The sequence below is a fragment of the Gadus chalcogrammus genome, chromosome 15 (assembly GCF_026213295.1).
Source record: "Gadus chalcogrammus isolate NIFS_2021 chromosome 15, NIFS_Gcha_1.0, whole genome shotgun sequence".
NCBI lineage: Eukaryota > Metazoa > Chordata > Actinopteri > Gadiformes > Gadidae > Gadus > Gadus chalcogrammus.
In genome coordinates, this window is record NC_079426.1 from 11,828,430 (window position 1) to 11,846,270 (window position 17,841).

Below are 17,841 nucleotides of genomic sequence, written 5' to 3' on the forward strand. Positions count from 1 at the left end.
CATGGTGAATGATTATTATTGTCACACTTCATATGACTTTTGAGGTTGACAAATATTTGTCTTAAAAAGTGAAAGTACTGCCCAACACTGTGCATGCGATACCTTTCATGTCCACAGGGCGGTGTATCTCGCCATTTCCTGCTACTGTTAGTGAAAGCTTTTTCTACAGTGATAATTTTTGTTCCGTGGTAAGAAGGCAGAGCCGCGGCTACATTTCACGGCTACGTTTAGCTTATGAACCATTGAAGTAACTATGAACTGAATCGGCGTTTCATCGTTTAACTAAATGGGGTGAGTTTTTTTATTTATAAAACGAGCCACTATTCTATTGTTTGGGCTGGTCTAACGGGCCGTGGCTTTGCTCACCCTAGCTGGAATAGTGCTGATGGCAATCTGCATTCTGGCGTTAAATAAGAGAATAATAAGGTGACGTTTTGAGTGTATGTTCTTTTGATTACTGTTGTGAATTGTTCTGTTCATACAATGCCCTACCGTTCCCACACATCTGCGATGAAAAATCATGCACGTATCCAGGGGGCGGACCGCACTTATATCCGGCCAGCCGTCATTAATAATACATGTATACTGTCGGAGAGAGCTAGAAATAATTGTAACGTCCGTTTTTGATACATACTCCGTTTTGTGTATTTTTACTTGATATTGTTTACTCAAACATCATGCGGTGTTTTTTTCCACTGTCACTTGTTGATCCAAATCTATCTTCTATCCATTCGCTAATAACTCAACAGATCTTCCCTAAAACACCGAACTTCCCTAAAATACAGAACGAGCGAGGTTATAGTTGTACACTCATCAGAGAGATGAAACGCAAATTATCTCCAGAGAACACAGACAGCGCATGCGTAGAGGGCAGTGTGAGGAACAGGACAGCACAGTTCCTAGAGGTCACTTTTGTTTGGGGTGACTGCTTGCTGTTGCCATGGTTGCCATGCCATGTGTGACATTCCTTGTGGTAATTCATATGCAATTACCTAAACTTGTTGTATGTACGTCAGACTGTGATAACTAGGTTGAAATGGCCCTGTGTAATAATTACAAGAACAACGGTCATATTCTAAAATAAAAAAGTAGGCCTATATGTATAACATATGTGAAAACGAATAGCCATTGTTTTCAATACATAGAAGAAACATGGTTGTTATCAACTGACTGTCTCTCTGACATAAACACATGCTCTCTTGAGCCAGTTCTTCAGATGTCATGTGACTGGCTGAATGTATTTGAAGGAGAAGTTGCATAATCCATTTAAATATACTAAATGAGCTCCTCAAGTATAGAATCACATAAAAAATACAAATGATATGCCAGTAAATGTGTGTGTGTGTGTGTGTGTGTGTGTGTGTGTGTGTGTGTGTGTGTGTGTGTGTGTGTGTGTGTGTGTGTGTGTGTGTGTGTGTTTCTGACAGTGTTTTCTGATTTGTGTGTGTGGGGTCTAGTGTGCCTTGTGTTCACTGACGGCCTGATCAGGAAGGGAGCAACTCTGGTTGGTTGCCATGGGAACCAGACACTCATCATGGGGACTGTGGTGATGAGGGTTAGATGATGTCAAAGCAATCATTTGATAAGCTTGATAATATATAGCAACTACAAAACATGTTGCAAGCTTACAATTTTTCTGAATAAAATGTTTACGTAGTTTTCAATTTTAGAGTAATATAGTTTCAGCTGTGTTGTTGATATATAGATTTAAATAGTGTCAAATAGGCCTCAATCTTATGTTCTTATAATTATGAAAGGGTTTGTGCAGATTTTCTGTATTATGGGGTACAATAATTTTCTCTTTAAGATGATTTGGTAATTAAAGAGATAAATATAGGCATCTATTTGCAAAATAGATTAAACCTCAATGACTAAATGGAAGGATTCTCTCTGCAGGACCTGTTCGTACTCACCCAGTCTCCACTCATAATTTACTCATGTGACAATAATATAAATAGCCAGCCAGGTCGTGTCCAACTATAGATGACCCTGTAGACAGCAATGGCTGCCTCTAAAACACACTCTGCCCCCATGAGTGTATCTCTGCTCGTTGAAGCGAGGGGAAGACAGGTCTGAACAAGGTGGGTGTTATTATTGAGACCGTTCCCAAGCAGATCATACTCCCACACTAAGGTGCACTGTATATCCAACATCCAACGCTTTCAGAACCGCATCATCTGTGTTCACTTCCTTTTGAATGGTTTCTTTAGACAATACACATAGGACATGTCGATGGAATTACAACTGATTATCACACCCTTATTATCTGTCTCAGTTGTGCTGGTGGTGGCATCCCGAGGCATCACCGTGCCTTCCCTAGCACTACGTGGCATGTTGCGAGCTGACAGGAGGACCTGTCTACCAGAATCCCCCTCTTCGATGGACACCCCTGGGTGCAGCAGGGACTGGAACCGACGGCCATTCCTGGAGTCTGTCGTCCCCAGACCGACCCTGAACCGGGAGTTGGGAAGTGCCTTCACATCCCCCGGGGTTAAGGACGAAGAGAAGGAACAGGGAGGTTTCCGGAGGTATAAAAGCGTAACCATGGCGCCTACCTCCACGTATTTGAGTGACAGGCGGTATGTCGCGAGGAGACCCCTGTTCCCGGCAGAACCACAGGCGTCCATCCTGAAGAAGACCAACGTTCAGACGAGCCAACGTGAGGAGGTGAGGGGGAAGGATGGAGCTAGCTATATGGTTTGACTTCAGATCTATGAAACCTTTATCCAAAACGACTTACAAGCGAGAATAATGAAAATCAAAGCATACAATTCAAATTGGACTACTTAGGAATAAACTAAGTGGGCCGAGTACAGAGTGGCCAAGGGAATCAAAAAGATGAGTTAGCATTAATATATAATAGTTATACATTGTTGGTGTGTGATTGGCATTGTGCTTGATAGTTTTATTGTTTAATTTCCCTCTCTTTGATTGGATTGTATTCACTGCATCATCAAGGTGTCTGACTGCATCATAGTTTGATTCAATCCGATGTGATTCAATCGATCGAAAGTATATTGTTTGTTTATTATTAATTTTCAACGACTGGAGGAAATTAATGAGATGATAACCATAACCGCAAATTGAAGCTGTGTTGAATCGTTACCAAAAGGACCATTCTATGTGACGGTAAAAGTCACCTCAAAGGATCTCTATAAATTACAACGATTTGTCCAAAGGGTCAATCTATTCAGGAATGCTACATTTGAAAGTGAATCATGATTTAATCTTTGTGTCTCACCTTGTAAACCGTTGAACCACAACACTGCATAATCTTACACAGACATTTTTTACGAAATGCAACATTTCTTGCACAAGATATCGTCTGCTGACTTTGGACTTCAGTCACAAGTCCTTCCCCTTTTTGCTTTAGGATTGGGCAGGTACTAGGCCGTCAGCCTCTCACCAGCATGCAGAGATTGACATCACGAGACGGTATTCGAGTCCAAGACACACGGTGCCCTCCACTGGCCTCAACCTACAACATACTGGACATACCTCCTCGGCTGGCTCAGCCTCGAGAGAAGACCTCACTTCCCCTCTGGGCGTCTCCGACCTCAGGGCTGGACCCTCCCTCCACGAGTCAGCCTTTGCTTCAACGTTTCTGGACGAAGGATCTGATCGTAGCAGCCTCTCCAGCCCGTCCCTGGAGGTCCACTCCCCAAAGTCTCCTTCCAGCCCTCGACTGTCCTCCACTCGGCTGCCTCCGGACTTCTGTCCTCATCCGTGTCTTTCCAGGCCCCTGTGGTCTGACAGCAGGCCGGGTACAAGGAGCCCAGCAGGGGCGAGAGGAGGGGATGGAGGAGCAGAGACAAACCTGACCAAGAGTTCCTCCCTGGGTTACCTAAAGAGACACACACCCCCAAACCTCGACAACATGTCCCCGCATCAGGCCAACTACTGGGCCTGCGCCATACCCCGGTCCCTGCCTCCGTCCCCAGACAGGGAATCCCCAAGCTGGGACGCAAACAGGGAATACCAGGCCCTGCTGGACTACACCTACCCTCTGCGGCCAGGGGAGGGGACCGGCGATAGGAAAGACCTTCGGAAACAGGGGGGCTCTCTTCTCCGGACGGGCGACCAAACTCTCCAGGACTCTGGGATCGGGCTGGACGGATTCTGCAGCTCCAACAGTCTGTCAGGTTTGGACTTTTGGTCAAGCGGTATGGGGAAGTCCAAGCAGGTCTGGGGCCGGAACGGAGGCCAAACGTCTTCTGAGCTCCAGGGCCTGCCGAGGTCTTGGGACAGCCTGCCTCTAGCTAGCTCCCTTCCTTCCCACACGGATCCCGTCGGTTTGTCCCTGGAGAGTCTGGACTCTAGCCAGGACCCAGCTGGAGGAGCCAGGCCCAGCCCTAGCAGGGCAGGCGGTCTGCACCACCAGAGACCAACGAATGCCCCTCTCTTCAGCCACTCCTTTTCCTCGTCATCCATTCGGTGCGTCCGTTCCACCAGCCTACTGTTTCCCCGACCACGGTGCACCTCGGCTGGGGATTGGGACGAGGAGTTCAGGCCTCTTCCAGACCAGCTGGAGGAGCTACAATCGCTCGCCAACCAGGTCAGGGGGAGATAAGGGAGTAACCTAATGCAACGTTATCTATGTCTATGCACAGCATCAATAACTTATTAGGCCCGGAGGTACTTGGGCCTGTATGCTTGTTGTTACTTTCATTTACTGCTCTACATGTAATGTCACTTACTGATCCTCAGAGAGAAGGTCAGGATTTCCTCGTACAATGTGTGTTTCATGGGCCGCTATCTTGCATCTTAGTTTCATTGTTTGTGGCTGTACTAGATACAATGGATGGGATTGTATGTTTTTTTTTTTTTTTTTTTTACAGTCCTGAATGTTGGGTTGGCACAATAGCTAGTGACTAATATTGTAGGCAAACGTTTGGACCTTGTAGAGAGCCAGGTTAAATTCTTCAATCGACCTTTCTGTCTATCTATCTTCGCTCTGTCCATAAATCCCCAAATAGCACACGAAAATATATGATTGAATGTCTCCATGGTGCATGTGTCTCCTCTGTTCCACTTCCAGGTCAGGGAGGTGACTGCCACGCTCTGTCAGCCCCTCACGCTCACAGGCAGCTGGGACAATCTGGAGTCGGAGGACCCCCCTTGCCCACGGCCCCTCAGAAGGCCCCAGATACCCCAGGCGAAGGAGGGGGACCAGGAGGAGGTGGAGAAGGTGGCTCAAGGTACATTTGAGAGGGGGCTGGGAGTTGTCTATGTGTCTTGAGTGCGGTGTGTGTTCAACTTCAGTGGCAGGAATCAAGAGAAGAAGAGTTAATACTAGTGTTATTATTTATACTGACAAGGAAAACCTCCGCTATTTAGTATTCATAATTCAGACATTCTGGTAAAACTACAAAAGATAAAATCTCATTCCCAAATAATCTCCAAAGTACACGGCCGGTGTTGGTACAGGCAGGAAATATCGTTTTTGGAATATCCCCGTCGAAGATGGACTCGGAAAAAAAACAGCTGCCTCTACATTCGCCCTCTGTGCGCTTGGTCAACACAATTTGATTCTGGTTCTTATTTGGGGTCGCGTTACAATAATGAAGCTAAATGAGTACTGTGTGCTTCGGGCTTCACTGGGAACCATTTTGAATTTGTTGTCTGTTTGTTTGTTGTGGCTGCTAAGCGGCGCGCCGCGGGCATGTCCGCTCTGAAGGGACGCGAGGCGGGGGTGACGTCACCGGCGCTGGTGGTGGGGGGGACGAGCAGACGGAGGGGCCCGCCGTCGGAGCGGTGAGCCAGGCGGCCCTCAGGGACGTGGAGGCCCTGGTGGAGCAGCTTAGCGGGGTCTGCCTCCACGCCCTCCACAGTGGGGGCCCCGGGGCCGAGGAGGAGGAGGAGGGAGGCTCCCCCTCCCTCATGCAGCACATCCAGGTAGCGGCAGGTCTTAGACGTCCAGTGGGTTATGGACGACGTATGACCTTAGACACTTTACATAGAGGGCTAGAATCCACTGAGAGATCTATTGGTTTGGAATCAAAAAGGTTTGCCAGGTCAGGGTCACTTTCAGGTTTAATGATATCCAATCTGGGATAGGATATTTAACAATTATTCGCTGCTGAGGTGAATAATTGTTTTAGTATATACGACACGTGAAAAATTAACAAGATAACACTTTTTGCCAGGATTTATTTGAAACTATTAGCGGTTTATTTGTTCTTATTAGCGTGACGCGATGAAAACAATATCCCAAATTCCCAAAATCCCAAAAATCTCAGTAGATCTCATACATATAGGTATATGGAATTTAGGAAGTATTTTGGTATGTGAGAGTGTATGCTACTGTTACTTTGCACAACCACAAAAAACAATAATAAAAAAACGTACTTAAAAATGATTATATTCCGTTAATTTATTCAGCAAGCGTCTTGCAGTACGTTCAATTCCCTGTGTCTGCATCCTTAAACATGATGCCTAAACCCTGGTGGCATATACTGTATCTTAATGGACTGTGAATCACTTTGGAGAAAGCATCTGCTAAAATGACTGCTTATACCATACCTTAGCATGGGGCGATCCCCAATGGGAATCAAACCCCTTACCCTTGTGCTAGCGTCATGTGACCCATTTTTTCCGCCCAACTCAGGTGTTCTGTTCCAACCTGGAGCAGCTGATTGGCTGGCTGTACACGGTGGCCCACAAGTTGGAGGTGCTGGCCCCGCCCACCGCCAACCTAGAGAGTGTCAAGTCGTCGTTCGCCCAGTACCAGGTGAGACCGAGTACCAGGGAAGGTCTGTTACATGGTGACGTCCAGTAACAAGCCGTCCTGGTTCCAGGTGAGGTACACTACCAGGTGACTTCCAGAACCAGGTGATCCCAGTACCAGGTGAAATCTAGTACCACAATTTAAAAGACTTAAAAGAATCTCTGTTGTTATATTAAAGCCAAATGTAGAGCAGCCTAGGGGTAACCAGTTTCCGGTCCCTGTGTGGGTCATCTGTGGGACAACAGATCTCACAGTCACTTGCACACACTCACAAAAAGGAAAGTGATCAACCAATTTTAATTGGTTGTTCACCGCGGTACTACATGACATGGGTCCAGCCACTGGACCGATAAGTTCAACCGTGGTTCCACTCTCTGCCGTGACCCCTTCACTCAGCATTGCACCTTCCTATGTCCTCCGTCCTGCCCATACTGACCCTGTTCTCTCACCGCCCAGAGCTTCCAGAAGGAGGTGACCTCCCATCAACCCCTCGCCTCCTCTGTCCTGCACACGGGAGAGCTGCTCCTCAGCTGCCTCAACAGCACCTCCCCAGGTCCGTGGTGTGTGCATCTGTGCGTGGTTGTGTTTGATGTGTGTGTGTGTGTGTGTGTGTGTATGTGTGTTTGTGTATGTAAGTGTGTGTGTGTATATGTGTATGTGCGTGTGTGTGTTTTGGTTGGTGTAACCCTACCACAGCCCGGAGGAAATAGGAAACTTGGAACTGTGTTGGCACAATGCAGCCAGACTTGCATAGCTAATCGCATTAATGGAAGAGGGGAGAGAATTGATGTGTTCTGCAGATGCATTAGAAACATGAATCGTATAATGCTTAAAATGGAATGTGCCTTTGTCTGTCTCTTACTCTCCCTGTCTCCCTTCCTCTGCCTGTCTCTCTCTCTCTCTCTCTCTCTCTCTCTCTCTCTCTCTCTCTCTCTCTCTCTCTCTCTCTCTCTCTCTCTCTCTCTCTCTCTCTCTAGTTCTGAGGGACACTCTGGTTATGATCGAGAGGCAGACCAAGGCGCTGGAGAGCAATACAGAGAACCTCTTCTCTGCCATCCTGTCGGCCATGGACCGCCTGGCCCAGGGACAGGCAGACCAACCATTAGACAAATCAATAGGCAGAGCAGCAGACAGACAGACAGACCAGTAGAAGACAGACAGATAGACAAGTAGCCAGCCAAACAGACAGACCAGTGGACAGAAAGACAGACAGACCAGTAGACAGACTTATTACCAGAGGATCCTCTATGTTAGTTTTGTCATCTTCTTTTTTTTATTTGTCCAGTGTTCAAACGGTTAACTCATAAGATTTGTAAAGTTTATTTATTGATTTATTTAATTTACATTTAAAGAAGGGAATTTATTTTACATCTTTTATGAGCTCCTGCCTTACAGCCCAAACACCAAAGGTAGACTTTTACATTATTTAGGTTTCTGAACTGTTTGATGAATATTAAGTATCTGGCTTGTCTGTGGGAATATTTTTTAGATTCCCACACCATTATGAGGGTGTGACGATTTACTTTTTGAATCTTAATCAGTGCTCTTTACCTAAGCATACTTTTAACCTTTTCAATCCCAAAAGGTAAAAGTAATTTGCATTATCTCCGTCATAAATCACCACAGCACATGACTTATCAACTTTATGAACCTTTTCTCTCAAATATAAAATATTTTCTTACCAGTTTACCTCTAACTACACATTTTCAAAACAACAAATAAATAACATTGAACGGTTTTATATTACATTTTGTTCTCTAGAGACTCAAGAGGGTGTATTTCCTTAGAGCAGCTCGAATATTTTTGCAGGATCAATCCTCGGGTGTTGCAGTTCACCATTGTGTCAGTTACTGTGATGAAAGAAGAACCACTTGACTACTCTTTAAGCCTCTTGAAGGGTTATGTCTTCAGTGCCTCATGAAGTAGAAATGGTTGTCTAGCAACCGGAAGGTAGCTGGGTCGAACCCTTGTTCCTCCTAGCTGAGCGCCGAGTTGTCCATGACCAAGAAACCTAGCACTTACAACATGGCTTTCGCTTTGTCGGTGTAATGATGTGTGTATGAATGGGTGATTGAGAGACAATAATTGTACAGTGCTTTAGGTGGCCACTGGTTTGAAAAGCACTATTTTCATAAAATCCTTAAGTAATTACTAGTCAAACCTCCCATGTTAAAAAACGGTGGGATGGATTGTGTTGCCAATCACAATAAATGTTTGTCGTTGAGGGAGAATCACTGTTTCCAGAACTGTAAAGACAGACCTGTATCGTGAATCGGTAATGTACGGCAATCACAATAAGGCTGTGTTCTGTTAAATAGCAACCAAACACTGGCACCAAAGATCAGAGGGAGAAAAGCTAAACGAATTGGCCCATACTCATCTGCCAATCAGAACCAATGCATTACAGATTATTTGGTCTTTAATTATACAGTGGAAGTTATTTTATCCTAGAAAAAATGTAATGCAGCTACTTGCGCTCCATTGTTGATTCCAAAATGTTGATTACTACTCATTAAAAACTGGTTTAAAATAACAATTTTTACAGATAAGGCCCTAACAGTATTGACCTTGAATGATGACAGGAGGGTGTTGGAAAATAACATGCCTCAAAGCACATTTTTATAAACCTCCTTTTTAACTTTGTATTATCCAAATGCAGCTGTAGTTTCAAATATGAAAAGTGCTTTAAAAAACGTTTTAAAATGTCAGCTAAAGCAGCTTTGATAATTTTGTATTTTCCTCAATTTGTTAACAGAACGTAGCACAAGCTTACACAAAATAAAGTTTTGTAACAATAGTTTGGTCCCTTTTTGATTGTCCTTTGATATTTGTGTGTCTTACATTCAATTAATTGACAAAGACTTGCATTTCCGTAAATAATGTTTTCTTTCCATTTTAATCAAACGGATTACTTTGGTGTTTTGAAGTATGCCTTTCAGTGCTAAAAAATACCCCAGAGATCAGTTAAAAAGCCTGGTTACATGGCAATAACTGCTATCTTACACCACCACTTGCCATCCTTCATGTGTAAGCATGTTGAACCAATATCCTTGTGAGTCAAACCACTTGATAAGTGCTGACTCATAGGGAACAAAACTGATTCCAAGGATTTCCTGTCCATCCTAAGTCGTATCCAGTGGAAAACAGGCCGAATATATCTGCTTTAGACTCCCACTCAAAATTCAGCCAAACTAAACCATGGGTTTGAACACAAACTAAAGGAGGTTATTTTTACCGGTTCCTGCAGAATATCGGTGTGCGCGACCGGCAGACCAAACTTATTGTGAGCACAGATCGTATGGCAGAACATGCTGAAACAATGATCCCAGATAGTTCCTTCTGAAACTGGATTCAGTTGCCTTTATTATATAAACAAGAGAACATAGTGTATTTTATTTTATATATTGTTGCATTTCTGCAGATTAAACAGTTCGTGGCCAGAGAATAGCCATGATTCCAAGTTACCGACACATAGGATTTACCATATGAATGTAGAATAAACAATTCAAAACAAACTTCTTTTTTTTTATCTTCAGCATTTAAGAACTGCACGCAGATCCTGTTCCGGTTCATACAGTCTTGATGTAGTATTTATTTTTTTCAGTGTTACATGTCGAGCAACAAACTGACAATATGAGTCTTCAGCCACAAAACCAATCCAGACCGAGAAGTCAATGCTATACCCAGATGAGGGATTGACAACAACAGAACTGGCAGATTGGATTTTACACATATATACATACATACACGTGTATATATATTTTTGCACGAGACTAAATGTTGGGACAGTGACACACTGTTGTGCAGAAGTTGGCATAGAAACAAAACAGAAAACAAAAACTAAAAACAGGGAGGGGGAGAAAACCCATGCTGAAAACAAACAGCATTTAAAAAAAACATTTGATTCAAGAAACTAAACGCATACAAACAGAACACATAGCAAGTTGAATACCAACCCCACTTAAGGAATGCAGTGAAAGACACATCCACACACGCACACACACACACACACACAACTCAACACGCACACACTGTTCTCATAAACCTTCAACAAAGGGCTGTTTAACCAGGACTCCAAACAACGTCTATTGTCTCAGCGAGGCCTATGGGTTGGGAGAGATCTTGTGGGAATAGGATGGAAGCGAAAAGTGATGGGGGGGGGGTCAAATTAATTGTCTGGTCGATTATTTTGTCATATGTTTTTTTTTCCCAATACAACATGAAGTGGTGTTATTTATTTTGATAGTGTGGCTACGTTATGTACAGTACAAATAAAGCCAACTGCCATATTTATCTCTTACACGATTGCATACTTAACACGGGATCCAGAAACATAATCTCTCTCCTTCTTGGTAGTTGGCTTTTTTAGGTGGACACACTGGATGTTTCAAGGAGGGATGGTGGCCATGTTGGGAAGGAGCATGGGGCGGCCATTGGTAGGGTGTTTAGGAAAGGAGGAGGGTGGCGGCCATGTTGGGGAGGTGCAGGGATGAGCCATCATGGTAGGGTGTCTAGGGGTGGGGAGGAGAAAGCGCCAGGTTGGGAGTGGAGGGGTGGCCGTATGGGTACGGTGAGTATAGGGAACCGGGGAGGGGACGGAGTGGAGGGCCGGTTCTCAGCAGCAGCCCCCTGACGAGGGCTTGACGCTGGTCCCGGGGGTGAGCTGGACGCTGGGCTTGTCCCCGCCGCCCGCCGCCGCCCCGGGACCCATCCTCTTCTTGATCTCGGCGGCCATGGTCATGAAGGCCTGCTCCACGTTGGTGGCGTTCTTAGCACTGGTCTCCAGGAAGGGGATGCCCAGCGAGTCTGCAAACTCCTGGAGAGAGACGGACACAGAAAGACATTTAGAAGGGACAGAAACACAGAAAGAAACGGACAGAGAGACACAGAAAGACAGGTAACAGAGAGAGAAACACAGACAGAAATCGAGAAGGAGACAGAGAAGGAGTGGAGGACGGGGCGCAATGGTTAGGATTTTTAATAAAGCTGCCCAAAATAAAGACATGTCTATATGAGTGACCAGAAGAGGTCTGAGCCACAAAATATTGAATTTTGTGAATATACATATTACACTGATGACAACAATGAGTGGAGGCTTGTCAAGCAGTAGGAATGATTCATGACACTTTAAAGTTAAGACAACAGCAGGCACAGTGTCATCCAAACAAAATGATAAGCTCAAGGGGATATTTTATTCATATCCCTAAACGCCTCTCTCTCGGGCTCACCTTGGCCGTTGTGTAATCCACCACCTTCTTCGTCGTCAGGTCACACTTGTTTCCCACGAGGAGCTTGTTGACGTTTTCACTGGCGTAGCGGTCGATTTCCTGCAGCCACTGTTTGACATTGTTGAAGGACTCCTGAGGGGGAACAAGGCAGCGCAGGCACCAGTCTCAGTCAGACACAGTCATGCAGGAGCACAGCCTTAGTAACAACACAGGACGCCCTGCAGAAAAACACATCTGCTAATTGACTACTACTGGGTATGGTATATTTGCATCGTACTAATATTGAGTTGTAAAGCAGTGGCTGTTATTCAAAGAGACATGGAGTGAATGTCATAATAATAAAATAATAACATTACATTATTGTCTGTCCAATTATCAATTATTCAATCCATGCATCAATTGGGTTGAAAGCTGAATAAAAAGTGTGAGACTGACCTGGTCCGTGACGTCGTACACTACTATGATACCGTGGGCCCCTCTGTAATAACTGGACGTGATGGTCCTGAACCTCTCCTGGCCTGCCGTGTCCCACTAGAGAGATGGAGACACACAGAGAGATTTGCTGGGTCAAACCACCACCACCACCCTGCTTTCATGAACAGCAACAAACACACTTTGTATTGGGTGGCTGACACCATTTGCAACGTATGCCGATTACCTTATTGTCTATCAGGATGGACACAAAATCCTCTTGAGACGGGGCTCAGTAATGGGGAAAATTCACAAATACAATACAACACCCTCCAACAGCATACGACAAAGTTAAGTTTGTGTAATGACTGCATAGCTGGCACTTTTAGCCACACATAATGTGAAAAAAGGAGTAAGTTAGTGTAGGTTTATTTTGGTTAAAGTAAAAGTAACCAAAGGCTAATTCTTCATTCAACAACACAACAGAATCCATCGCCAGTGCCTGATGCCGCTGGAGACTAAACGGGTCTAACCAGATAACTACAAAATAAATCAAACATACATTATTATTGCAGTGCATTCCACTTCAGAAAATGCCTTTGACCCAATTCCTAAAGACATCCAGATAAGCGCCGGCAGAGACAGGAGGACCTGGTACAGGGTCAGAGAACAGGGAGAGTCCGGTCCCAGTGCCTGGTACTCACAATCTGGAGCTTGATAGTCTTCCCGTCCAACTCGATGGTTCGTATTTTGAAGTCCACGCCGATGGTGCTGATATAACTCTCTGTGTATGTGTCATCCTTTGTTTGAAAAAAAAGGAAAGGAAAAGGTAGAGAGCGGAAGAGGGTCAGCATAGTTTGCTCAAACATCCTAAAAGGCTGACTTCCTGTACGCAAGGGCAAGGCACTAAAACAGGAACCTCAGTCAATATTAGACGTAGGCAGCTGCTGCTGCACGTTATGGATAATGATGACTAGGCCTTGTTGAGTTAGTTGGAACTCCAACCTATTAAGTGGAATCAGATATTTGGTTGTACTGAAGGCCGAGTATAGTAATGAGACTCGGCAGGGATATTTTGAAATTCAAATGAGGAGCTCAAATAATAGTGAGCTGTTGCTGAATAGAATAGTATAGGCCTACTTCTGTGAAGGGTAAGAATGTTGCTGTCCGTGGCCTCAGTGTTACTATATTCATCCTTACTACGTTATTATACACAACTTGATCCACATCTTCTATTAAGCACTTTATCCAAAACAAAATATTGAGGAGCAGGTAGGCGGCGTCTCAGGGATAGCTACAGGAAGACTGCGGTGGTTCGGATTTGAACTCAGGACCTTTAGACTGAGAGTCAATCCCCCTAACCATTACGAGGTAATCCTGCCCACATGTATAAAGAAAGTGAAAGAAAACCTGCCACCGATTTCATTAACACAGATCTTGTCCGGACCAACAAATCACTAATATCCTGCATCTACGAAAGTCAATACTTGATTCACCACATGCACCAGACAGCATAAGCCTGGTGGATGGAGAGAGCCACCAAAACTATGGTCTCTTTGAGACACAACGTACCGCAAATCGCAGGAGGAGGCAAGACTTTCCCACCCCGGAGTCACCGATGAGCAGAAGCTTGAATAAATAGTCACTGTGGAGACAAGGAAAAGCAAGTTAAAGTACCACAAGACAGGATGTATATGGACTTCCTAGGAATGCAACAATACATTGGATCCAAACCAGATTTGAACAGATACATGGAATGAGGGGTATAGGTGGTAGTCTACTCTATACAGAGTTCAGATAATAACCAATGAAAAACTCTAATCTAGTTTCTAGTGAAACACTGCTGATGGCAATGGCTCGTACTGATTGGTTGAAATTGTGTCAGGTGAGGTTCACATACATATATTGTTACCTGTGTGCCTGTTGGCTGCATTGTTTGGTGACTATAATGATGTCGTCAGGTCAAGTGATGTAGCTAGCTATGCATGTTTATGTGTGTTGAAGGACAAGGCCACATTTGTGGTGATCGTCCACTGACTGCTGAAATCCTCAATGAAATCCAGCCATGTCTGTCTAGACCACGGCTAGCCTTTGATTAGCATCTATGGAAGTCTATGGCAGCGAGGGCAAGCATATACTCATCATTCACAGGACAAATAATTGTTATCCCATTCTAAAATAGGTCTTTTGCATTATCATTTGGGATATCTGCGGTGAAAGACAAACCGAATATGTATTGTTCTCGAAGAAAAGTAAAAGAAGTAACAAGTAAACTAAACAACTGACAAATCGACTGATTAAAAATGACCAGTTCGTACCAAGATTGCAACATAACAACAATGTGCAGTTGTATGAATAGGGGACATACATAAAGGTGGTAGGCCTACAGCCGGCAGAGGACTTCCGTGGTGGGAGTCACCTCTGCTAAATGAACTAGAGGTTGAGGGGAAGTCATTCACTGTTACCGATTAACCAAATCACTCCAAACCAGGACCCCATAGTTATTGTCAAGGACTGTCAAAATGTAGATTTGAGTAAGAGTCAAATGCAGATTATCAGTGTTTACCACGAGGAGTCATCGTCTCAACATATCTCCCAAGTGCCCGGTCATTTTAGTGTTCTGTACTATAGTCCATCTGTGAAACTGCTGACAGGTCATCTGTGTGGTATCTGGTAGCTGACATGTCAGGGTATTTCCCGGCAAATTAAACATCCCAAGCTCAAAGAGTACTGCAGTTTCTTTAATAAGAAAGCATAGTGTGTTTGGTAACGAGGGCCCATCATGTGACTGAGCATAAAGTAGGGTCTACCATACAAGCTAAGCCGCTAACATTGCTTCCTCTTCCAACAGAAAGCCTAGTATGGCCGTGTCAGGCCGATGGTTTGGGTACGGTTGGTTGGTTGGTAAGCTAGCATAGGAAAGCCGGCTGTAATTGATTCACCAAGGGTTGGATTCCCACTTGCAGTGACTTGTCTTTGATGTGAAGAATCCTAAAAGAGACCCAGCTGGATAATCCTTGGTGGTTGCATGTCAACTCTAGCTAGTAGCTGACTGATAACTGTACCAGCAGCTATGTAGTGTGATACAAGGTTGATGTGGCAATTTGAACTCACACCCATCATCACAAAATATGTGATGACAGTGTTAGAGGCCCCGCTCTCCCTTCATCCGCTCATAAACATATTGTGTACTTTAGAATTCGGCATGTCAACCTATACAGTGTCAATACACATAGGCCTATTGACACTGTATAGGTTGACCTACTGTTAATGTCCAATCAATGAAAACAGCAAAACTCATGATCTTTTGAAATCATGAACTAATGAGTCATTTTTAATAAAATACCTTCTCCCAACAAGGTACATCGACTAAGCGTGAGGCTGAAACACAAGTTAGACCTGAATGGGGATAGGCTGTGCTCATAACCATCAACTGTCATGAATTCAGACCACGAATAGGGGTTGCTTAGAATTAGCAATAGAGCATAGTGCCAACATGCCCTGCTGGACAAGGCCTTGACCTATGCCCTAGTTGGAAGGGAAAAACTCGACAATACATCTCTTGGGTCCTAGATACACCTTCACTGACATTATAATTCAAGACTGGCAAGATGTAGCTTTCACACCATATCAACAACAAAAAAAGACTTCATGCCAGGAGTTATGTCATCTATTTCAATAAGGCAAGCAACCTCGTTTTGGGTGCATCAATGAAACAGCCCAATAATGCAAGCCTAGATTGGGATAAAACACTTGCCAATTTTTTTGGAGACCCAGCATATAGGGCAAACAAAGCGGGATATTGGCCAGCTGGTCACATGTGCCCAAGGGTTCGCAGGTCTTTCCAGACCACTCCAAGCCCTCTACTGTTTCGTTTTCAGTCAGATTCCAGTCATGCTCTTGTCATTAATACCGTGGCCTTGGACAATAGGTGTCCCTGTGCAGGCTACTCAATACTTAAGAGAGGTCACGCCAAGTCATGTTTATAGACTCTCAATGCAGTTTTAAATTTAATACAACTATTTACATCCAACTTGGCGTTCATCCAATAAGGCAAACAAAGCATTTTGATAATCTTAACATTTTATGAAAATACCATCGAACTGGGGTGTATTTAACTTGACAGGGGAGGCCTGTAAATGTTCAATTAAGATTGTATTACGAAAAATAATATGTTGGAAGCTGTGTAAAAGATCTTTGACGAGTACCAGCCAATTGCACAACTTGCTGTGATGAATTAGTGGGTTTGTCATATGGCATGTGACAAACACATGACGGAGACGAGTCACCCAAGTCATCTAGTGAAATGAATAGGCTTTTTAGTCACATTTACTTACACACCAGGTAAAGTGGCGTAATTGACTCGTCATATGGAAGTAAACAGATCGATGTCGTTTTTCCGTGTGAATCGTTAATCACGAAATGTGGGTTAAATAAATGCAAGTGAATGACCCGCGACCATACATCAAGCCCATTTCTTATGACAGACAGATAATCGTTTTGATTAGTAAATGCAACGTTCGTTTAGTATTTACAAGATTATTTAGAAATGAGCTGGGCCAAATGATAGGTATATATAAAATATAATTGTTTTAAAGACAATACATAAGTAAAAGACACCCCTGGTACACGTATGTCGTACAGATACCAGTAGAAAACATAGGAGACACCAAATATCCTAGACAGCGATCAATGCATTGTTAACACCTTATAACCAACCACTGTATTGGAAACTTGATCTGATTAAGTCTTAACATAAAATACACACAGGCACCTAAAAACAGTCACCGACTTGGAGCAAACAGCTGGCTGAGCTCAAACCGGAACGCCGATATAAGAGAAGTGTTCCAACAAGAGTGAATCTCACCACTGGACACTATGGAATTAAACCTCTCAACCGATGCATTCAATATCTCCAACCCGATACGGGGTAGGTACACAGGTGGACCGGGGGATCACGTCAGCTGACGCTGGCTGCTAACCAGGCTAGTCGGTTCACCTACAACAAGCCCGGGCAACGTGAGACTAAACACATTGAGGAATACTTACTATTCCGGATTCATGGTTCACCCTTCGTTCTGTAAAATCCCCCTGTTTGGCAAGTGTCAGGACAAGGATAACACTCCGGTAGTCTTCTTGCGGTATACACGGGAGAGAGGGAGCTAGCTTGCACTTCCTCGGAATCCTTGGATCTCAATACGGAACCAAAATGGCCGAGACGCCAACCAGGAAGTAGCTAGCAATAGCTAGACGTCTAGCAAAGGAGACGGACGTCGTATTTCTCGGGAGTTGAACCAAGTCAGTATATAGGAGGACGAGATACGACGTAGGTACCAGATATATTGGTTATTCCACTGGTAACTGAATAACTACGGCTTAGCAACTATAACGGCTAGTATAGCGGTTAGAACGTCTCCCTTCCCACTGGCTCCCACACTGACGATGCCGCAACACAGTCAACAGTCAAGCCTCGAG

General features: G+C 44.3%; 2 protein-coding genes across 4 annotated transcripts; one reads left to right on the top strand and one right to left on the bottom strand.

The window, feature by feature from the left end:
* The first annotated feature begins 77 nt into the window (after positions 1–77).
* Positions 78–10,073, top strand: cep68 (centrosomal protein 68). 3 transcript variants are annotated; one of them, XM_056609822.1, is made up of 9 exons: positions 78–291; positions 1,963–2,081; positions 2,276–2,667; positions 3,374–4,555; positions 5,039–5,198; positions 5,648–5,895; positions 6,608–6,730; positions 7,184–7,280; positions 7,705–10,073. In XM_056609822.1, the coding sequence occupies exons 3-9, from the start codon at positions 2,332–2,334 to the stop codon at positions 7,875–7,877; spliced, it is 2,319 nt and encodes a 772-aa protein (XP_056465797.1). In that variant the 5' UTR covers positions 78–291; positions 1,963–2,081; positions 2,276–2,331; the 3' UTR covers positions 7,878–10,073. The 3 variants fall into 3 exon arrangements, with proteins under 3 accessions (XP_056465797.1, XP_056465798.1, XP_056465795.1); XM_056609823.1 differs by having other exon boundaries at positions 1,967–2,081; XM_056609820.1 differs by lacking the exon at positions 1,963–2,081.
* On the bottom strand, positions 9,361–17,825 carry LOC130404883 (ras-related protein ORAB-1-like). Its single transcript, XM_056609829.1, has 6 exons — positions 17,416–17,825; positions 13,939–14,011; positions 13,071–13,166; positions 12,391–12,486; positions 11,956–12,087; positions 9,361–11,543 (listed from the first exon to the last, which is right to left on the bottom strand). The coding sequence occupies exons 1-6, from the start codon at positions 17,427–17,429 to the stop codon at positions 11,343–11,345; spliced, it is 612 nt and encodes a 203-aa protein (XP_056465804.1). The 5' UTR covers positions 17,430–17,825; the 3' UTR covers positions 9,361–11,342.
* Between the last annotated feature and the right edge of the window lie 16 nt (positions 17,826–17,841).

What these genes read in the sequence shown, in the direction of transcription:
- LOC130404883 (XM_056609829.1), bottom strand. An exon ending in AGACTATCAAGCTCCAGATT is followed by an intron (nt 12,487 to 13,070) that starts GTGAGTACCAGG and finishes CCATCTCTCTAG; the next exon opens with TGGGACACGGCAGGCCAGGA. An exon ending in TGGATTACACAACGGCCAAG is followed by an intron (nt 11,544 to 11,955) that starts GTGAGCCCGAGA and finishes GTCTCTCTCCAG; the next exon opens with GAGTTTGCAGACTCGCTGGG.
- cep68 (XM_056609822.1), top strand. Translation starts at nt 2,332, where the DNA reads ATGTTGCGAGCTGACAGGAGGACCTGTCTACCAGAATCCCCCTCTTCG. An exon ending in TACAATCGCTCGCCAACCAG is followed by an intron (nt 4,556 to 5,038) that starts GTCAGGGGGAGA and finishes TTCCACTTCCAG; the next exon opens with GTCAGGGAGGTGACTGCCAC. An exon ending in CGTCGTTCGCCCAGTACCAG is followed by an intron (nt 6,731 to 7,183) that starts GTGAGACCGAGT and finishes CTCACCGCCCAG; the next exon opens with AGCTTCCAGAAGGAGGTGAC.